Source organism: Lissotriton vulgaris, chromosome 8 (genome assembly GCF_964263255.1).
Source record: "Lissotriton vulgaris chromosome 8, aLisVul1.2, whole genome shotgun sequence".
Lineage (NCBI taxonomy): Eukaryota > Metazoa > Chordata > Amphibia > Caudata > Salamandridae > Lissotriton > Lissotriton vulgaris.
Window position 1 is genome coordinate 1,357,107,736 of NC_141696.1, and position 22,866 is coordinate 1,357,130,601.

Below are 22,866 nucleotides of genomic sequence, written 5' to 3' on the forward strand. Positions count from 1 at the left end.
TTTGTAGTTTAGTTTCATCTTCCCTCCCTTTTTTTACCTCTTGTCTTTTTTCCTTTCTTTTCTTTTTTCCATCTATGGCTTATTATCTCATTGCTTTCCATCGTTTCACTTCCTTCCTTATATTTTAGTAACGTTTGGTATTGGTATATACAACGCTAAGAGCATTTGTATCTTGCTATGGATTTATGCTGGACTTGCATGTCATTGAATTTGCTAATATTTATTTTTTGGTTCTTAATTTATGTCAATAAATTATTTGAAAGACTTTCGAAGCTCTAAACGGCTGCTCTTGGACTAATCAAAATGTGCATGACACTGCCAACAAGGCAAAGACTGAAAGAGGATAACTCAAAGCCCCTTTACACCGTATTAGTTTGTGTTCTTTTCTAAACCTGTGGCAGACTGCTGGAGATGTACTTAGGCTACATGTAAAAATAAGCATTGGCAAAGCCAATGGCTCTTGCATTGACTGACAGCCTTTTGGCCACTTTTGTTTTCTTTTGTCATGCTTTTTGCAAAACTTTATTGTTCAGGAATTAGTTGTGCCCTAATCAATAAAAAAGACACCAGCTAAAGATTTCAAAAAAGCATACATTGCCATAGTACTCCATGGCACTAAATGGAACTAGTTTGTGTGGGGATGTGCTCCTTGTGAAAGGGCAGCAGGCCATAACTCTTAATGAAGCCATGCAGTGGCTGATGCATGTTGGAGCTGTTGGAAGAAAAATATGAATGACATCACCATAGACTAATGTATGAAGCCTGCCTGAAACCCCCTGTTAGTCATTATACACATCATTTATTAAACTCAAAAGGTATTGGCTAAAACATACTAAAAAAAAAGCCAATCCGTATGGCATTGACTGCCAGCCTCTGGTCTTTGAGAAAGAAGGCAAGAAAGAATGGAAGAAAGAGAAACCAGAAGAGACAAAAAAGTACAAGACAAGAAAGAAAGAGGATGTCAAGACAGAAGAGAAAGGCAAGAAAAAAACAAAGATGAAGGCTGAAAAGAAAGAAGGGAAGAAGGACCAGAAAGAAAAAAAGAGAAATGGAAGAAGTATGCCGGGAAACTTGACTGGTAGTTTGGTTCTTAGCGGAGCTTTGTTATTGCATGCAGCTGTACAACACAACAACAGACATGTAATCCAGCCAGGGTTACTGGCTTTGTCAGTGGTCATTAGCTCTATAAAATAAATTAGTAACAACAATGATTTTGTTGTAAATTATTAATACTGAAAATCTTTCAATTCTAAAATTGTGAGACTATGAATTAAACATTACTGACGCCTGTAGAAGGGGTAGTGCTTTTCAGAATGTACCAATCACTCCTATTAGGTTTACTCTATGTTAGACATAGTCGCCTTTTTCCTTTCCACACCTCGTTCATCTGCGTATGTTAAAACCTCATCTCTTTCCTCTTCATTACCCTTGTTTCACTCTTTCCTAAATACACTTCCTCGCATCTTTCACTTCACCACCCCTCTACACACATAATGCACCCACTTACCTGTTAGCACTGCATTTCTTTTTACTTTCGCCATGCCAATATTTTGAAAACTGTGTACCTCCTACACACACATTTGCACAGAATAACAATTGCATCTATAATATGTTGTTAATATGGATATCAATGGATTTGTTGACAAAAATGAACTATCATCCTTACTAATAGAATCACCTGTTCGGAACTCCACATCTACCTCGACACGCAAGTACGTGGTCAGGAAGCCCTGCGACCTAGGCCCGGGATTACTGATTGATGGGTCACAGGTGTGAAGTTGTAAAACTGGCAGGCAAGCACTCGGGCAGGAAAGGCTCGATCACTTCCCCAGATAGGCGCAGGGACATAACAATGGAGATTGCCCCAATAAACCATACTTGGCCAGTGGGGGTACGCGCTCCTAAAAACACCATAAAGTCAGAAGCTTCATGAGATTTGAATACTTAGCCAATCAAGGCCTAGCACATGTACTGAACACCCGCTCCCCATGCCAGACATTAGACACATTGACCACTGGCCACAATGTGTCCACATGGGACAAAACCCACCTGCAGTAACCATTGCCCATTAATTTATGACCCTAAAGGCAGCAACCAGCATCCCTCATTTATGGTACATCAGCAGCCTTTTATGGCTGTTCCTATATTGTATTTAAAGAAGCTTGAAACTCGATGTAAATTGAGACAATACTCAGACCTAGTGCCTGTCTGTAACTCTTCTCCTGGCTGAACTGTTCAATTAAACAAACGTTTCCTGTTTTGCCAAACACCTCTGATCATCAGTTTTTTAAGGAAATCCAATTCGAGCAATAATGTGACCATTGCTCTGTGTGCTCTGCAGACAGGCCAAGGATTGGTTGGCAATGTATTCTGAACACCTTTTTGACAGACTGACCAGCACTGTGAGAAATGTACTCGGCCTGCAGTCTTAGCTCCTGAGCTCTCAAACATGACCTGTTATGAGCACCTGGAGTTGACAGAGTTTGAAGTATGCACTATACAAGAGTAATATGCTAGACAAAAATAATACGACATCCTCAAAATAGCTAACACTCTTACGCACTGCAAGACTAATTAGAACTTGAAGTATAAATAGTAACTAAATCTCTGACATGGATTACCTTAACTTTTTGTGCATTCATTGTTCAGAAATCGATCAGTGTTTTTCCCACTATGGTTAAGGATATGGTTATAGGACCTGATAACGGCATGTTTCAGTATCTGTTTTTAATTACTACAGGGTCTCAGACCCGGAGTGACCAGGCCCACTAATAGCCCTGCTGCCCCCATACACTTACTCAGTGCCATCCATTAAAATACTCTTAGAACATCACAAAGATATTTGAGATATACGTCACCAGTAATTGGATTTTCTGTGTCCTATATTTTTCAATACAACGGAAAATTTGATATCCCAAGCCTTAAAAAAAAATCCTAAACTCTCAAAAACCACAGATCCTTGTCCTAGCTTAGTGATATTTGACACTTTCCTTAGAATCACAAAAATTATATGTCCATTCTAAAATGGTCTTTTGCCTGCCCAGATAATCCAACTAGACTGGTTCATTTAAAAATAAAGCTGTAAAATGTCTAAACTGGATATAAAAATGTCAGTCAAACACCTATCCCTAACAGACTACACAGAAATTGGCCATAGATGGAACTAGAGTATGTTCAGTTTGGAGTGAGAAGAAAAGGCCAATTCGAGGATAAGCTCAAGTTTCCGCAGTCTAAAAGGTGCAGACATCACAGACAACATTTTTCCAGCTGATCTAGAACAGCAAGCCAGCTCTCCTTTCCCTTTGAGACATATTTCGAGTGTTCTGCACAGGAAGAGGTAATTGTAACCAGAAAGATATTCCGAGTGTCCAGTCGTTTCCCAAACAGCCACCATTTGGTTGCAGTCATCTACCGCTCTTCTTTGATAAGTTAGGTTCACAAGAAACAATAGTCTAGCAATCTGTTCCCCGTCCCAGGAGCCAATTCTGATGCTGATCCCAATGAACCTTTGGCCGCCAGTGACTTTGCAAAAGATCAAGGCTTTTAAAGAGGCCATGTTGCGTATCTTTAGCAGCCTCTGGCTCCCTCTGGTGCGTATTTGGGCCCCAAGGGTGCAGTCGGGATACCTCTAGCAGATCCATATTATGTGCCTCCTGAACCTGTCTCAGATTCAGAACCAACTTCAATGCCTACTTCCATTCTAGCCCTAATTTGGGAAACAAATGTTCTTGTTGTGCGGTAGTTCAGTCCCAGCTATCTATTAGGGTGACACTCACATGCTCTCTTGGACATGGTAAGTATGATTTTGCTAGCAGTACCTTAAAAATGTTGTTCCTCATTGGCTTAAACCATCCAGTATGGTGTGTATGCAGCCAAATACTGGACTGGATGCCACTGACGGGATAGAGCAGTTGGAGCAATGTTGTTGTAAAGATCCACTTTCACGCAGATTGTGAAAACAAGGTATCTTTATTGAAGAGTAACCGCAGGTACCTCCAGCTTAGCTTCACAGCTACCAGCAAATACAAAGCTTTTCAAAGGATAACATTCCAGCCTGGCCTTCAAGCAGAACCATCAGTCAGAATGACAATATGTTTTTTTACAGATTTCACTTACATTGGTTTAGAAAATGTGCTGTCTCCTTTTATGACACTTCCACCACGCCTAACAACCACCCCGCCTCCTTCCTTTATATCAAGACTTTTTACACTCTTTCTAGCATAATAATACTGTGTTGCGGCCAACTGTCGCTGGGCCACACTATTTTCCACAGCAGTCCGATCGACCCACAATCCCTATCTTTCAGCCATCCAGGAACTTCCTTAACACCGGGTTCACATCCCATTGTTGTTTGCCCTGTATTTAGAACCATTGCTCCATAGACTAGAAGGTAATCCTTTGATCACGCCAGTTAGGTTGAATGGTTGCGTAGTCAAATCCCTCGCCTACGCAGACGACGTAGCAATACTTACTCCCGACCCTCATATGTCAATTGGTGAAGTTGAACGAGAAACGGAGCTATTTGGGCAAATCTCCGGTTATAGTCTTAATAAAGCAAAGACCCAGATAGTAGAGAATGTATATTCTAATTGTAATGATCCACGTGTGGTTACCTCAGCAGTTTATTTAGGGGTGGCTATCTCATCAGACCTGGATAAGGTAGTCGGAAATAATATCACCCCCCTATTGTCAAAGGTCAAAAATGATCTGGAAAGGCTCAACAATCTGCATTTGTCTCTGGTAGGAACTACAAATATTATTAAAATGTTAATTCTTCCCAAATTCCTTTACTTTTTCAGAGCTATTCCCCTTTTTTTCGAGAATAAGTGGTTTAACTCATTAGAGATTATTCTGAATAAATTTATATGGGCACAGGGTAAGACCAGAAGGGCTTATAGATTTATGGCTTTACCGAGAGAAAAAGGGGGGTGGGGAGTGCCTGATTTTAGGATGTATTATGTTGCTGCTGCCCTGCAGTATATGCAGGGGTTAATTGGGGGAGGAGGAAAGACGCAAAAAGTTACAAGTATGTCTACAGAAATTTATATGGCTGTTTTGGGTGAAGAAGCAGAAAATTGCTTCTTAAACTGTACGGAGTATGGGTACTACAAAAGGACCAGATTTAAAACACTCAATGCTGCTGTTAAAATTTGGAATGTTTTTTCAAAGAAGTCAGGCCTTGGTAGGTTTAATAGATATACTAGATTACACAAGAATAGGACATTGCCTGCGGCAATCTTTGCGGATAGTACAATGGCTAGCTGGGCCGAAAGGGGAATTATACAGATTGGGGATCTCAGAGGGACCGAAGCGATGTTACAGTTTACAGATCTTGTGACAAAATATAATATTGACAGGAGATCTTTTTTTAAATACCTTCAGGTCAGGAGCTTTTTGGGTAATAAACAAGGAGGACCTGCAGGATATCAGAGTAACGAAATTTTAGAGAAAATACAAATGTCTGCAGACTGCACAATTAGGAGCTTGTATGCATGTTTGGTGAAAGTGAAAGCAGATGATATGGAAAAATTTTGTAACAAATGGGTATCGAAACTGAGTATTCCAAAAGAATTATTTCAAGAGTCACTTGAGCTTGCGCGTACGGTTTTGTGTTCGGCACCTTTACAATCACAGCATTATAAAACGTTGTACTTCTTATACTTTACCCCAGCGAGAATAGCTAAATGGGGAGGTACTACGGGTATCACTTGTCCAAGGTGCAACCTCCCAGAGGCGGATATAATTCATGTTTTCGCCACCTGTCCACAACTATATACTTTGATTGAAAATATAGAACGATTTCTAATTAGATCATTGAAGCTACAAATAACCCTCACACCATCAATATTATTGTTGGGGATAGATCAGGTTGGGGGTATAGTACATAAAGGATTTATTTTTGTGGCTGCTGCAGTTTATAGATTGACTATAGCTAGAGCCTGGTTAGATAAAAATCCACCTATCATGCAAACTTGGTTGGCTAATTTATTGGCAGCTTATAATTTGGAGAAACCTATTTATTCCCGAAAAGGGATAAGAGGTAAAATGAGAGGATTAAAGATATGGGAACCTATAACTAGATGGAAAGAGAATATTGGGTCTCAGTAAGATTAAGGGCTGTTTTTTCCCTATTGCTTTTTGTACATATATCAAAATGAGTCGTTATTGCCGATCCTATGTTTTTTCTTTACAGGCAATTAATATGAAATGTATAAATGTACGATGTGTAAACTGTGCAAAGTATGGAATTAAAATTTAAAAAATTTTTTAAAAAAAAACACCGGGTTCACATCCTTTAAGAGAAATAAATGGCGAAACACCAGTCATAAAATGCGGTGTCTCTCTATATGACCACACAAGCTACTTAAGTTCTTCACACCACGACAATCCATTAGAAAGTGACAGTTGGAAGTTTTCCATTATTAAGCGGTTGATTCTTTTAACTAAGCCATTCGCGGGAGGCCTGAACAAGGCAACTCTTTCATGTTTGATTCTAAATTTGCACAGAAACTCTTGCATTTCCTTTGACACTAGTTGAACACCGTTATCCGAGACTAAAACGTTAGGTTTACCCTCATTCAAGAACACTCTCTCCAGAAATGCAATTACCTTTTGCATATTCACATACTCTGTAGTTTCGACCACAAACCGACCACAAACCCTTTGGAATGGTAATTAACCAGAACCATCAAGAACTTGTTACGTGACCCAAGTTTAGAGATTAGGCCCAAAAAATCAATCGCTACTCTTTCCCATTGGCGCTTGGGAAATGACACACATGCTAAGGGAGGTTGTCTAATCACCTTAGTTTTATCGGCTTAGGCACATGCACAGCATTCCTACATCCTCTATGTCACCATCCATACCAGGCCACCATTATGACTGTCACGCCCTTCTTTTAGTCATATTTCTTCCCAGGTGCCCCTCATGGGCAATGTTCACAATTTTACTCCTTAGCCCAACTGGTGGCACAAACTGACACCTTCTCATTAGTCTCCCATCACACACACTTAAATCACTAGAAATCACCTTCCACTGGTGGTAACTTCTAAAGCGAACATTTTCAGTGAGACTTTAATTCCATCCTTCCAACACACACCTTACTACACTCGGCAAGATATCACCATTTGACATAGTATCAATCCGTTCTTGTTTACTAAAGGCAGCTTACTCACTACCAACCTTAAACACCTCCTCAATTACATCATCTACGTCTGTATCAACCTCTTCTATTGGCATCCTAGACAAATAGTCAGCACAACATTTCTTAATCCTTTAACATACTCAATCATGAACTTATAATCGAGAAATAACAGCATCCACCTGGAAATTCTGGGAGTAACACTACCCTCCAAACCTCTTCCTCCTTTAAATAAATGAACTAGGGGCTTGTGATCTGTGCGGACATTAAATGGTAAACCCCACACAAAATATTTATAATATTTTACTCCCCAACAACATGCCAGGGCTTCCTTCTCAATCACTGAATACGATAATTCCGCATCACATAACGTTCTAGATGGAAATCCGATGATTTTCTCTTCTCCATCACTCACTTGAGTTACAACGGCACCAATCCCAACTGCAATGGCATCAGTTGTAACAAAGGTGTTAGCCTTGACATTAAAATGACCAAGAGTAGGAGCATTCACAGTACTACTCTTAATCTTGTTGAAAGCATGGTCACAACTGTAATTCCACTAAAATACAACCCCTTTCTTCATGTGCATCCTCAGAGTTTCAATTATTTCTGTGAATCCCTTCGCAAACCTTGAACAATATTCTGCTAAGCCTAAAAAGGACTTTAACTGGCCCTTATTATGAGGAGTAGGAGCATCCTTGATGGCAGAAACAATCCTTTTCTTTGGCTTGATATCATCCCTAGATATTTCATGTCCCAGATATGTTACTCAACTTTTCTTTAATTGACATTTTTCTCTTTTTATGGTCATCCCGTTGTTCTCCATTCTTTCAAAAACCTCTTCCATTACCACATCATGATGTACATTATCTTTCCCCACAATCAACACATCATATTGGAAACACAAGATATCATTCATGCCTTCAAAAATGTGTTGCATCACCCTCTGAAACACTGCTGAGGCAGATGCTAAGCCGAACGGCATTCTGCAATAGCGAAATGCCCCCAGCGGTCTAACAAATGAGGTGAGATGTATTGATTCCTCATCTAAATCAATCTGATGATATGCTGCAGACATATCGATAAAGATGGTACCACCACCCATAGCTGTCAACATCTCAGAAATGTTCGGTAGGGGCTGCCTATCTACCAAATGTTTTTATTTAAGTTGCGCCAATCCACACACAAGCAAATTTTACCCCTATTCTTAGGTGCAACTACGATGGGAGCCAACCACTCTGAGACATGATGGGCTCTATGATACTTTGTGCAAGTAACTTTTAAAGTTCACTTTGTAATGGATCTCCCATCAAATACGGTAAATTCCTCACTTTATGCACAATAGGAATTGCATTCTTTTTTTGAATAATCTTGTGTGAAAATTCTTGAGCTTGCCCAGTTTATCAGAAAAAACATCGGGATACTTCTCCATTAAACTTGTTTGATATGTTGTACAAATATCATGCACTATTGTGGACATAACAGGCTCATCAGCATTTGGATTGAGAATTATATTTAAATCCTTTTGGTGACGCCAACCTAGTAAATTGGATCCTTTCTTGGTCAAATATACTCGACCATACACCTTTTTCCCACTAAATGAGATTACCGTCTTCTTTAGTCCTAAAATATCAATTGATTTTCCACCATACCCAACAGCCTTAATATCAGGCTTGGTCCATGACTCAACATCACTATGACTTTTACGTACTTTGGAGTACATATCCTTGGATAATAGCATATACAAACTCCCTGAGTCAACCAGCATCATGACATCATGCTTATCCAAACTTATGACACAGTGAGGTTTGTCTAATATGCATGCACTTTCCCTAACAACACCACACTCCAAGACAGTATGAACATGGCATGGGTCCGCAGGAACCTGGGAAACATCGCAATCATCAATACATAACACAAGCACTTGAACATTCTCACACATGTGATCCACTTCTTGTATTTGCCCAAATTGAGTCTTGGTCCTGGAAACGTTGGCAAGATGACCCCTCTTGCCACAAACCCCACATAACACATTTCTAGACATATATTTGGGACTGGAAGCTACCCAGGAGCACCACAACTATAGCACATAGAGTAGCAGCATTTGCACGAGGAGTGTTATTAAATTTGTTGGGAAACTTACTAGGAGGTTTGCTAAACTGTTTCCCTACTTTCCCTACTTTAGTTTCATCCACACATGCATGAACTTCACCTCCTTTGGCAACCTGCTCCTTCGGTATTATGGAATTACTACAATTTTCCATTTCTTTTATCCACAAATCAGTATGCTCTAAACCTTTGACAATCTGAATCGCTTCATCTAATATTGGATCCTCAATAAGCAGTTTCTCTCGTACTTTTTTGTTATTAGTACATCTCATGATAGAGAATCTCTCAAAACCTCAAAGCGGCAAGTTAGTGAAAGACCTCTCAAAGCGCCATCATATGTCCCAATATCTTCATTTATTTTTTGCTTACGACAAAAAAGTATGCCTTTCTAGCACAACATTCACTTTAGTGGTGAATCATGAATCTAGCATCTGTATAGTCATCTCATAGACATTGCTTGGTCGACCATCACCCATCCCTAAAGAGATTTCAGGAAGGTCCTCATATAAGCGACGTCCTTCAACACCTAAATGGTGAAGTAAAATTGTTTGCCTACGCACAGGCCCATACTTATCTGCTCCAGTAGCAAGGATGTAAGTTAAAAATAACTTTTCCCAATCCTTCCAAAGAATACCAGGATCACCTGAAGTAGGGAGAAAAGTTGGTGGTGCAGATAATACCTTATCAGCCATATTAATTATTTGATACAATCTCAAGATCAGTCCCACCTGTAAGAAAGCAAAGGTTAAATGAAGCAATAAGTTAATATAATAAATTAAAATAAAAACTTAAAATAACAAACCAAATTGTTGCTTGAAGAAATGTTCAGTTAAGTTCCTAGTTGAATTGTTTTTCCCTGGAGGTCGATATTGTAATCGTAAAACGTTTTGGAAAAGATGCAATCTCTCGGCTTCGTTACAATGAAAAACGTGAGACAGCGTGAGTGAAGAATGGAGCTTCAACACGGGAAGCGCGTTTTCAATGCAGCCTCAAGCAAGTCAGTAAGCGTTCTAAAACGTTTTATGTTTATTTTCAAAGCTTGATGTTTATCAAAACGTTATAAAATGGTTATTTCCACAGCTTGGCACATAATCCTCACCTAAACAGCAACGCTGTCAAAGTTTCTCAACACTTGAAACATAACTCTCAATTAAATTTGCAATGCTGAAAACGTCACAAGACATCCATTTCCACAGCCTGTAGATGTCTGACACGCAACTTCTACGCTGTCAAAAACTTCCCGAGATTTGGCATGCAGTTCAGTTAATTATTTACGCAGTCCATCTCTATGTTCAGTATTTTCCACAATAGGTTCAGTCTCAGGCACACACTTAACGCCACTGCAGAAACAGAATTTGCAGGCTGAACATGTGAAATTTGATTCACTAACGACCCAATCGATATCACAGCCAATCGATATCACAGCCAGTCAATATACAGCGAAGAGTAATCTCATGAGGTGAAGAGTAGAATCGTGCTCACAGCACACAGCAAAGAGTAGAATCATAGTCACAGCATACAGGAAACAGTTAGCCAACAGATGATTGTGCAAAGAAAGTACTCACAATAGTATGCAGAAGTTCATTTGTAGTAAGCTGTAGTAAACTTGTAATGGGTCTTTTAGTAGTAATCCTTTTAGTAGTAAATTCATCCAGGGGTGGAGGTACTGGTTGTGTGCCCCCTGGGCAGATCATGGTCAACTTGTCGCCAATGTTAAAATCCGATTTCATGCAGATTGTGAAAACAAGGTATCTTTATTGAAGAGTAACCGCAGGTACCTCCAGCTTAGCTTAATAGCTACTAGGAAATACAAAGCTTTTCAAAGTATAACATTCCAGCCTGGCAACAGGCTCAACATTCCATTGTATGTAAGATAACTCCACAGTTGTGTTCCTATGTCACTTGTGGATGAGATCCATAGGCTTTCTTGGTGACATACAAGCATTGTCCATGGACAAGCCTTTCTCTGGATCTTGCCTGTTCGGGGAGAAGGCTGATTCAGCCCTGGAACATCTTTAAGAGAGATGGGCCGCAATGCATTTTTGTTGGCCTTTCTACTCCTGCTAGGTTATTTTCTCAGCAGTTTCCCCTCGCTAGAGGAAACTCCAGTTGTTTCCTCTGTTACCAGCAGCACTGAGGCAAGAAGCACCCAAGTCCTTTCAGGGTCCGGGATCAAGCAGACAACATCCAGGCCACCAGGGTCAACAAACTTCCCAGTCATCCGTCCACTTGGCAACAACCTCCAAGCGACTTGCACACAACCATCCTGTGAGAGGCAGGATGAGACATTTTCTCCAGTCCTGCAGTCCAACAGACACTACTTGTGGTTCAAAGTATGCCAGGAGCATTTTCAATTTGGCATTCTCGACTTCAGCCTCACCAATGCCCCTCAGCTGTTCACTAAAGTAAGGGCACTGGTCCCAGCACAGCTTTCGGGGTCAGAGATTACATTTATCCCCTACCTCAACGACTGGCTATTGCAGGCATGCTTGCCACAGTCAGTTGTAGACCACCTCCAGAAGTCCAAACCTACTGACATCATTGGAATTCACTAGCAATGTGCCAAAATCACACCTGACTCCTTCGCAGGGTCTCCTTTTCATCTGAGCCATTCTGTATAAGGTCCACATTTTGGCATTTCCTCCGTCACCATGAGCCCAGTAACTCTGGGGTTTCTGGGCCTTTTGTTCTTCTTCATCCTGCTTGCTGACTATGCATGTGGCATATGCAGGCTCTTCAGTGGAACCTGGTTGGCCCTGTACCAGGTGAATCTATCTGATTCTATGCAAAAGATCTGCAGTGATGGCTGCTCAACCGCTATTGGACTAGCAGCAGACCACCCAGAGCTGATGGTGGTAATAGACGCTTCACTGCCGGGGTAAGGCGGTGATCACAGGACTCTGGTCATCGGCAGAGGCTTGACTCCAGACAAACTTGTTGGAATTGTGGGCCATTCGTCTGGCACTAAAAGCCTTCCGATCAGCCATCAAAGGGAGACTAGTTCAGGTTTTCACTGGCACAACCACCCAGTGGTACAGCCACAACCAGGGCAGGGTGGAGTCCTGGATCCTGTGCCAAGAGGCTCTTCATCTCTGGAGCTGGCTAGAACGTCAGGCATTTCCCTCATCGTGAACCACCTTGTAGGATCTTTGAACATGAGGGCAGATGAACTCAGCTGGCGGTGCCTGGTGGATGATAAATGACGTTTATATCCCTAAGTGGCACAGGAAATCTTCCAGCAATGGGAAGAACCCTGGCTAGATCTTATCATTACAGTTGAGAACGTTCAGTGTTAAACTTGTGCATGCTGAAGTTTCCAAATATGCTCTCCCTTGGGGATGCATTCCAGCTAGAGTGGAGCATGGGACTTCTGTGGTTGGCTTTCCTCCTCCTCTGCCTCAACTGTCCTCAGTCCTGAAAAGATCAGGAACGACTGGGCCCAAGTTATCTTCGTGCCTGAGGACTAGGCCAGGATAGTGTGGTACCTGGAACATCTGGACATAAACATCTGTCCTCTGTTCACTGTTGATGAGCGGGTCAGGATTCTGTACCTAAGCCTGCACAATCTACTCCTCCGTGTGTGGAGATTGAGCACGGACCACTGAATGCATTCAGTCTCCTTCCCAAAGTTGTGAATTTCATCCTTGCCACCATGCGTCCCTCAACAAAGTCTGTTTACGCCGAATGCTGGGATACATTTGTGGCTTGGTATGGCACCCGCAATACAGACTCAGTGCAAGTCAAGCTTTCTGATGTTTTATGTGATCTCTGGCCCAGTAGGGACTTGAAATGGGCACTATTGAAAGGTATTTGTCGGACCTTTTTGTCTTTTTATGTTTACCAGACCAGCCTTTCTTGTTTCAATCACTGGTTGTGATGTGGTTTAGAAAAGGTATGCCACATATATTTTCCACCAACCACTTTGTGATGCTATAGAGGGATCTTAATTTCGTCCTAACTTTCATTATGCACAGCTGTCTTCTACCTTTCCTGTCACTGAACATAGTGTTCCTTGTCGTAATAGATTCAGCTGTTTGTGTGAGCGAACTCCAAGTTCTTTCGATGCAGCTGCATACACCAGTGTTTCCCAGATTAATTCATGTTGAGGACTAGGGCAGACTTTTTGCCAAAACTCATGACTCGTTTTTCTTGTTGAGTGATGCATCACCCTCAGCGTTCTTTGCCCTGTCTCACCCTTTAAAGAGGAGGAGAGACTCTATCAGCTGTACCCAGAGACTGCCTTGTGCTTCACATCGATCCCACTTAAGACCATTACGTGAACAATCTGATTTTCGTGGACAAAGAAATGAAAAGGAGTGCAGAAAAGGACAATGTCAAAGTGGGTAGTCCTCTGCCTCAACATATGGTACATGGTAGGCAAGAAGCAGACTGCAAAAGGGTTGAGGGCCTATTCCACCATGACCAAGACTGCTACCACTGCACTGGCACATAGAGTGCCCGTCCTGGATATGTGTCCGGTTGTGACGTGGGCATCAGTGCGCACATTCACAAAGCATTATTGCCTTGACAGCCAGGTCCCAATACGGCTGGGTAGTTTGCATCAATTAGTCGTATTCCCTCAAAAGGAGGCATGGACAAAAAAAATCTACCCAATAGCCCATGTGGTGGAATGGCTACCACATCAAACGTACATTTCATCTTGTTTTATAAGTTCTATGTTGGCATTAGTAGATTTTTTGTATATTTCCACCCTATGAAATGAAAATTTCTTATTTTATCAGGTCGCTTTTAAAGTTCTATGTTGACTTGATAGTGGTGTTATTTGTCTTGATAGGGGTGTTATTTGTCTTGATAGTGGTGTTATTTGTCTTGATAGTGGTGTTATTTGTCTTGATAGGGGTGTTATTTGTCGGTCTGTATCTGCTTTTATCTCACAAGCATTGAAGAGAAGAAAGATCTCTATCAGTTTGATGAGATCCGATATGAAAAGGATTAAATAGTAAGGTTCTGTTGTGGTCAAAGTATCTATTTAGTTCCCCTTCCTGTACATGTATAATTTTAAAGAATGCCTATGATTTTACTGAGGATCATTGTTCCTTACGTTTGCACCTTAGGTATTTATGTGCTCCGGGGCTGCAAGACTCCTGAAGAAGGTTTCGCTGTTAGTACCTATTGAGGTCGATATAATTTTTAAACAATGTTTTAATGTATTAGAATGATGATTAGTTAATGCACGATTCCATGTATTTATTGTTAAATATATTTTTATGGATTCAAATGAAATTCAAATAAAGTTTATTTGACTTGGCAGCCAGGTCCGATGGGTAAGAGGTTTTGGCCATTCAGTCCGGCTGGACATTTTGGTCTGAGTCACTCCACAGACTCACCACCGTGGGGGATACTGTTTCGAAACCTTTTCTAAAGGCGAGGAACGTATAGTTAGAAGTATGCATCTGAAGAGCAAGTTGCTTATCTTTGGTAACTCTCTTTCTGGTGGATTCTCCTAACTGAAGATTCCTCATGGCCCTCCCTCCTCCCCGGTCTGTGGTATGGACTCTTTTCCGGCTAAAAGGTCCTTGTTCGAGATTTGCACAGCGGCAGGAATAATCGTTTTCAGAGCCCAGCATCCGAGGATGCAAGAAAGAAACGAATGTCAGCGTGCTTGGGTAGCGCTTACGTGCGGCTTTGGCTGTCGGTTCTGGGGTGAAGCAGAGTCGATGCAAGGCCACACACCACCACCTACCGGCATGCAGGGCTATGCTGACAAATCTTCCGGATCCAGTCTATTGCCTGAGTGAGGATATTCTAAAGGTAAGACATCTGTGGTCAGTCTATCCACCAGAAAGATCGTTATCAACGGTAAGTCGCTTGCCCATATGATGCTTGCCTTTGGTTCCATATTCAGAGCAAATTACGCTTGGGGAAGTAATACTGAGTGGTAAGTTCGATTTTTGCACATTATTCCTCATTTTCAAGTGGCACAAAGATCTCCTAGGGTAATGGTGCTAATTGCAGTCCTGGTACTGCCACATTCTGTTTTTGGTCCTGCTAAAACCTATAGGTTTATATAAATGTGTATTTTAATGAGCTGCAAAACCATTTGTACTGCATTTATATGCAGATGCTACTCTGCTGTTTATATCAATTGTTTGCTTGTAAAGTACTGTTATCTACTCATGCAATTATGGTTTTTTGTGTCATAATTTTTAATCACATCCGTTTCTTTTTAGCCTTTAAATCGTCAAGACAACCTTCCTCCAGAAGTATTCCGTCCAGAAATTACTCCGAGGTAAACCTTTTAACCTGCAGCGGGTGATAACCAAGAAAGACATTATAACAAATTGAATTCCCTTGATAAATCGTTTCGTTTTAATGGGCGTCGCGTATTGCAGTGCAGGGCACGCACAGAGATCTGCACTCCATTTTACACTCGTTGCCCTCGGAGGCTAACCCCCTTCAGATTCCTGCAGTGTTAACGAGCTGCTTCTGCTCTTAGATTAATTGAGAAGTCTTCTGAGAAATTGTACTGATGTCGTTATCTATTCTTTGGTTTTAACGGGTTTTTTTTTGCAGAGAATAGTTGTAAAGTGAAAAGTGACTGAACGCTAAGTTTAATGTTGGGAGATGCAACGCACTTTTTTCTGTTAATTTGTTTTTCTCGTATATTCAGTTTAATTACTTTATGCATTAGTTTTGGGGTGTGAATAGGCCCTTTTCAATGATTATGTGTTATTGTGGCATATGCCGAACAAGCAAAGACCCTTTATGTGCGAGTCCCTTGCAACCCAATATATTCAAGGCCCTGAGAAATGCAGACAAAAAACAATGCAGATGAACTATGCTTGCGTCCTACCTAAAATACATTCTTCCTTTGGCCAGAGGTGTCCAACATTGTTCTGCAGGGACATTTACAATGTTCAAAACATCCACATAGGATAGATCACAGTTGGTGCAGTTAGTGCTTATTCTGAATATCTGCATGTATCTGCGTTTTGAGGCCAAAGTTTTGATGGCCCTGGTAGAAGCAGAGTTGAAGGGTATTTTCTTTTTCTTTTTTTAACCCTGCTCCAGAATCAGGTCGTGAAGGGTATTTTCTGGTTTCGTTTTCATTTCTATTAAAGTCAATGAATTCAACATGAACTGTGTCCCGACAACAAGTACCGTTTTGTTCCATTGTTTCTGTAGCTTGTTTGAACTCCAATATATGGGGTTTCAATTTGATGGTCTTAAATATTACCAGCTGCCTGTCTGATTCTGGAAATTATTATTACTATACCGTGTAAGCCAGGTGGTGCCTAAATGACTGGTTGCAGGGCCACAAATCAATTTCGAATGAGCTCTGTAAGGGCGCCTTTCAATAAAATGTTTCTTTCTATATGAACATACACTAGGAAATGCCATTCACTTAATTGTTTTATTTTGTTCTTTTGCATTCGTTTTAGGCGTTTTAAGATTTCTTTTTAATTTTTACACCAGGCAAAGTCTGGCTTTACAGTTGTACGTCTGAGTATTGAGGATAAAAATGTTGACATTCTATAATATTGTCTACACAAATATAATGACAATTAATATAAAGGTAAGCATAGGTTTACAATACTCACATCCACCAACTTTGAAGTCATATGTATATATAGCAAGTTTCCTGACTAAGTTGGCACTGTGCTAGTCCTATGCTTAAGGTCTTTGCTGTAGAAATGGCAAACCACTTTTTCCTTTTCTATCTCGGCGTGGATAGCACTGTGCTAATCCTATGCTTAAAGACTTTGATAGAAAAGCAGACATTTGAGGTGAGCAGATCTAGAGTGTCCCAGGTGTTGAGAGTGCTCTATACAGGGGTTGCTTTCCACCTAAACTTGAGAACTACCCAGCATTCTCTGCTTTTTTTTGCATAATTTATGTGTCATTCTATGCCTGAAAGGATATTATTTTGATTTATACTGGGGTGCTCCCTTGTGTGTGGACAAAGTATACCTCCCCGCAGAGCTCTAAGTAGAGCGAAACACTGTCTCAGGGGTTGCTGTTAATCATTTCAGGTTGGCTTGGTTTTTATTTTACCAATTCAAAGCTGTAATACTGTGCCTGGAGTGGTAAATGTCTGTTGTCATTATACAGCTCGGCATGGACAGCAATGGGTTAGACCTATGCTTAAAGACTTTGCTGTGGAAATGGCAAAATACTTTGTCCCTTTCTATCTCTGAGTGGATGGCACAGTGCTAATCCTATGCTTTAAGACTTTGATAGAAAAGCAGACATTTGCGGTGAGAAGATCTAGAGTGTTGTTGGTGCTGAGGGTGCTTTTATACAGGAGCTGCTTTCCACCTAAACCTGAGAACTACCCAGAGTTCTCTGCTTCTTTTTTTTGCATAATTTATGCATCACTCTATACCTGAAAGGGTATTGTTTTGATCGATCTATCTATCTATCTATCTATCTATCTATCTATCTATCTATCTATCTATCTATATATATATTCACTGAAAAAACCATAGGTTATAGACCATATATAGTTAGGGATTAGCATTTAAAAAACCTTATTTTATTTGCACAAAACCATTGAAATTCCATATATAGTTAGTTGCACTAACTATATATCGCGGACCCGCAATCCACTGCTAATTATGTCACATATTACATCATTCATGACATGGTCAGTGACATCACTGATGACATCACTGATGACATCTCAAATGACATCACTGATGACATCACTGATGACAACACCCAGTGACTGTATGCTTCTGTAAAGTTAAAATATGTCTTACATATTGAAGAATGAGTGGATGTATAAGTGTCTGGATGAAGGATTTAGTAGGTGCATGACTGACTGTATGAGAGAATGATTAAATGTGTCTCACTGAGTGCATGGGTTAGTGATTAAAGTGTCTTAATTTGGCAATCATTATTTATGTTCTTCTGTAAACTGCTGCATGTTTAAATCAGTAGCTATATCAGTAACTATATGGGTTATTGAATGGTTGCCCAAGTATTTGTATGGGAGACTGAGTATGTGTGTGGGTGGCTGGGAGGTGTATAACTCTGTGCATAGATGTGTGAGCAGTTGATTCCCTAGGTGTATGGCTTCAAAAGTGCATGTAGAAACAGCTGTATGGACAGTTGACTGTGTGCATGAGTATATTGGTGAGTGAATGGATATCTCAGTTCTACATGTCAAAGTAAGTACATATGTAAAACACACTCCATGTGAGAGTTGACATATATAAATAACTGAACATAAGAGCCAGTGAATGTGAGAGTGGCTGTATGAATCATTGTGAACTTGTATCAAGGATTGTATAAGAGAGTAAATATGTGTTAGTATATGTTTGAATAAGTAAGGTGTGTATAACTGTATAGTTGAGGAAATGGAGGTGTGATTGATTCTTTGCATGACTGACTAGGTGTGTGAGTAACTCCATGGATGTGTGACAGTCTGTGAGTGCCTGTTTACACTGAGTGTATCTAAGGTTATATTAGAGTCTGAAGATGTATTATCACATAAATGATATCATCAGTGATGTAATCAGTAATGTCAAATGAGATGTCAGTGATGTCATCAGTGATGTCATTTGAGATGTCATCAGTGATGTCATCAGTGATGTCATTTGAGATGTCATCAGTGATGTCATCAGTGATGTCACTGACCATGTCATGAATGATGTAATATGTGACATCATTAGCAGTGGATTGCGGGTCCGCGATATATAGTTAGTGCAACTAACTATATATGGAATTTCAATGGTTTTGTGCAAATAAAATAAGGTTTTTTAAATGCTAATCCCTAACTATATATGGTCTATAACCTATGGTTTTTTCAGTGAATTTTCAAGGTTTTGTAAATGCAAATTCCTAACTATATATGGTCTATAACCTATGTTTTTTTCTGTGAATTTCATTGTTTTTTTAAAAGCTAATATCTATAGCTGTAAAATATATTCTTTATTAAGTGACGTATCACGTAGCCCGTGAGACGCCTCATGATGCATCGCATAACCGTGACGTATCGTCTCTGCAGCGCAAACCAAACCCAAAACGTAAGCGCGCCAAAACACGCTTAAAGATATATATATATTTTTTTAACCTTAATTAGACAAAATCCACACGTGCACATATCACAAACGTTCAAAAAACACAATATGTCGGACTCCCGTTACGCTGCCGGTTAGCTGCCCGGTTAACGTACCAGGAAGCACCTTTACCGCGGTGCCTGTCGTACATGTTGTGTCAGCCATGTGACACTGGACACAGACCGCTACTGACGAGGCCTCCCCCCGCACCACCCGGGACGCCCCACGCTGTTTTTCTGTGCTGCATTGTAGGATCCCTAAACCAGTGCGGCACCCAGGCGACATCACCTGGGTGCCGTCCAGAACTCTGCACGTTGTGCTGCCTTGGGACTATTCGCACAACAGACCGCTACTGACGAGGCCTCCCCCCGCCCCACCCGGGACGCCCCACGCCAATTTTCGGAGCAGCATTGTAGGATCCCTAAACCAGTGCGGCACCCAGGCGACATCACCTGGGTGCCGTCCAGAACTCTGCACGTTGTGCTGCCTTGGGACTATTCGCACAAAAGACAGCTTCTAACCATTGTTGCTTTTTGTGTTGAGAAATGTTTAAATGTTTTTAGTTTTTGTTCCGTTCGTTAAAGTTAGTAGTTAATAAAGTTTTATAACCTTACTTTGTTGGAGTGTTATCTATTTTTTTAAAAACGGGTGAATGGGGCCTTGAATCGGGTTATTGTCATGTGTGGGCTTTGGAAGTGTGCTGCTGCAGGATCGGACATTTCAAAGTCAAATGCACGTTCTTTTTCTTACCTTTCCGAAGCATGGAGCGCAATAGCAGGCAGAGAAAGGGTGATGCACGTGTTGAACACTACCTGACCTGGCAAGTTGCTGGCAGTGCCCCCCCGCCCGCTCCTGAAAGAGGGCACACACACACCGCCGCCCCGAGTACTTCACAAATCTTTAAAAGACCATGCGCTTGTTCATGAGGCTTAAATGGTTTATCACCTCTTCTAGAACCCCTGCATCGACCCTCTGACGTTTCATGGAAAAATTACCATGTAACACAATACCAAGCCCTGTCAGCTGAAACCCCCAAGGAATCGTGGGGCATATTATCAAGGGGGTTTATCTCCGCTTTTTTGGCTTTAAAAGCCATGAAAGCGGAGATAAAATTATTTCCCTATTACCAAGCTGTCGCTAACACCAGTTAGTGACAGCTAAAAGGAGATAGCGACCATCTTGGGCCCCGCTTTGCATGTCAGTGATACTTATCACTAATGACATGCAAAGTGGCGTGCCAAGATGTTAGCGACTGGAAACAGTCCCTAACATCGCTACCTTCTATTACCAACTTTTGGAGATATTCGCGCTAAGCGCGAATATCTCCAAAATCTAACACCTGCCCTGAGCAGTTCTTAGCCATGTTATCCAATGGGAGGTGGATAACATGGCTAAGAGCATTAGATCGATAATACATGAATATCGCTGACTTTTCACCTGCCCTGAGCAGTTCTTAGCCATGTTATCCAATGGGAGGTGGATAACATGGCTAAGAGCATTAGATCGATAATACATGAATATCGCTGACTTTTCTGCGATAATAGCAAGGTTTATCTGCGATAAAAATCGCCGATGTGCGGCGATAATTTTTGTCTCTAAACAAGTTAGAGACAAAAATTATCGCTAGTTGTTCGTAATATGCCCCCGGGTTTTTGCTTGCAGAAATCGGGAGGCGGGAGACTAGCACTGAAATCAGTACTCACACGCCTGAATCAGGAGGATTGGCATGTCTGAATTCTCTACAGCTGGGGCCATAAACTACATCCGCAGGGTTAGGTGATAGCCTGGGACCAGCCTGGCATCTAAAATGGCTGCCGTGCACGACAAAATTGTGGCATTCGAAAAAAGGCAAGATGGCGCAGCCGCTGGAAGAGATGTATCAACATATATCAGCCTCCTCAGCCACCCTCAGGAAATATAGGAGATTAGGATACGTCTCCCGCACCCCCTTATACCTAGTACTTTAATTAACGAAGCACAAAATGGCGAATTCCCGTTTCGCTACCAGTTTGCGGCCCAGTTCGCGGCCCGTGAAGCGCTTCTACCGTGAAAAATAATTTTTTTTTATTTTGCCCACGGGACCCTTTAATAACCCCAACAACATTCCTAGGGGGTCAAGAGGGGGATACCTTGCCCCCTTTCATTAAATTCCCCCTTAGTTTTTCACCTTTTCTTCTCTCTCGATCCTACCGAGAGACAAGATGGCGGCCGCTCCGGACTGTCACGCAGCAAAAAAAAAAAAAAGCTCACGCACAGCCGCTGGAAGAGATGTATCAACATATATCAGCCTCCTCAGCCACCCTCAGGAAACATAGGGGATTAGGATACGTCTCCCGCACCCACTTATAACTAGTAATTTAATTAACGAAGCACAAAATGGCGAATTCCCGTTTCGCTACCAGTTCGCGGCCGCGCTTCTACCGTGAAAAATCATTTTTTTTTTATTTTCCCCACGGGACCCTTTAATAACCCCAACAACATTCCTAGGGGGTCAAGAGGGGGATACCTTGCCCCCTTTCATTAAATTCCCCTTTCGTTTTCCACCTCTTCTTCTCTCTCGATCCTACCGAGAGACAAGATGGCGGCCGCTCCGGACTGTTTAGAATGTTGACAGACACCGGAGAGCCAATCAGCTTTCTGCGCGCAAAGTTCCGATAAGCGAAAAGTAAGCGGACCGGATCGCTGCCCAGAGCGCTGTTACAGATATATATCTTGGTTTGAACGTTAATTTCTCAAAAACTACTGGAGCACATATATTGAGACCTAGCAAAGGCACATCGGGCTAACAGTCCCTACAATTTTGCCAAGTTTCGTGCAAATCCATTCAGCCGTTCGAGCTAAAAGTGAGTCCAACCGCCCTATGGAAAAATGAATGGGAAAAACGCGTTTTGGGACCCCCCTTTTTTCTCAGCCCCCCCTTGACGAAACCCCACCAAATTTTCAGGGGCTGCTCAGAAACAAAATGTGCCATTTTCCTGAAAATTTCAGCCGATTCCGTCCACAAACGCGAAAGTTATTAGACATAGAATTTTCAAAAGTCCCATAGAGAAAAAATTCTAACTATATATACCTACTGGCGATAGCCAGTAGGTAATATATATATATATATATATATATATATATATATATATATATATATATATATATATATATATATATATATATATATATTAGAATAACATCTAGTCGGGAAAACACCCTCTCCCATCTGTCGGAATATGTATATAGTTTGTAAATATATAGGGGTAGACTACATACACTGTAAATTATTTACGAGTACTTCACTGTAAATATAATATGTATATTTTTTAGAAACATAAAGAAATACAAAACACCTTGAAAATGGCGAGTACCATTATGCCATTACCTGCAAGCAAGGTTGACAGTCTAGACACACAATGGAAATGGAAAAGGGGGTTTTGTACTGCACCTTGCACTTTAAAAATGGTCTAGACTCCAGGGACTCTATGGTCCAGTGGAAGGCTAGCAGTAGCGGAAACACGTAGGCCATCCTAATCAATGCATGTTATTTTTGCACATGTTGTGTAAATAAAGAACTTTTTGTTAAAGTCTACCTGTCTGCTGTGCCGT

At 41.2% G+C, this 22,866-nt stretch overlaps 1 protein-coding gene across 1 annotated transcript in view; it reads left to right on the forward strand.

Moving 5' to 3' along the window:
* MRE11 (MRE11 double strand break repair nuclease) overlaps positions 1-22,866 on the forward strand; it is a 468,980-nt gene that overhangs the window by 388,376 nt on the left and 57,738 nt on the right. Inside the window, exon 17 of the mRNA XM_086935305.1 lies at positions 15,442-15,500. Within this exon, the coding sequence (XP_086791431.1) occupies positions 15,442-15,500 (59 nt within the window). The remainder of the gene's footprint in view (positions 1-15,441; positions 15,501-22,866) is intronic.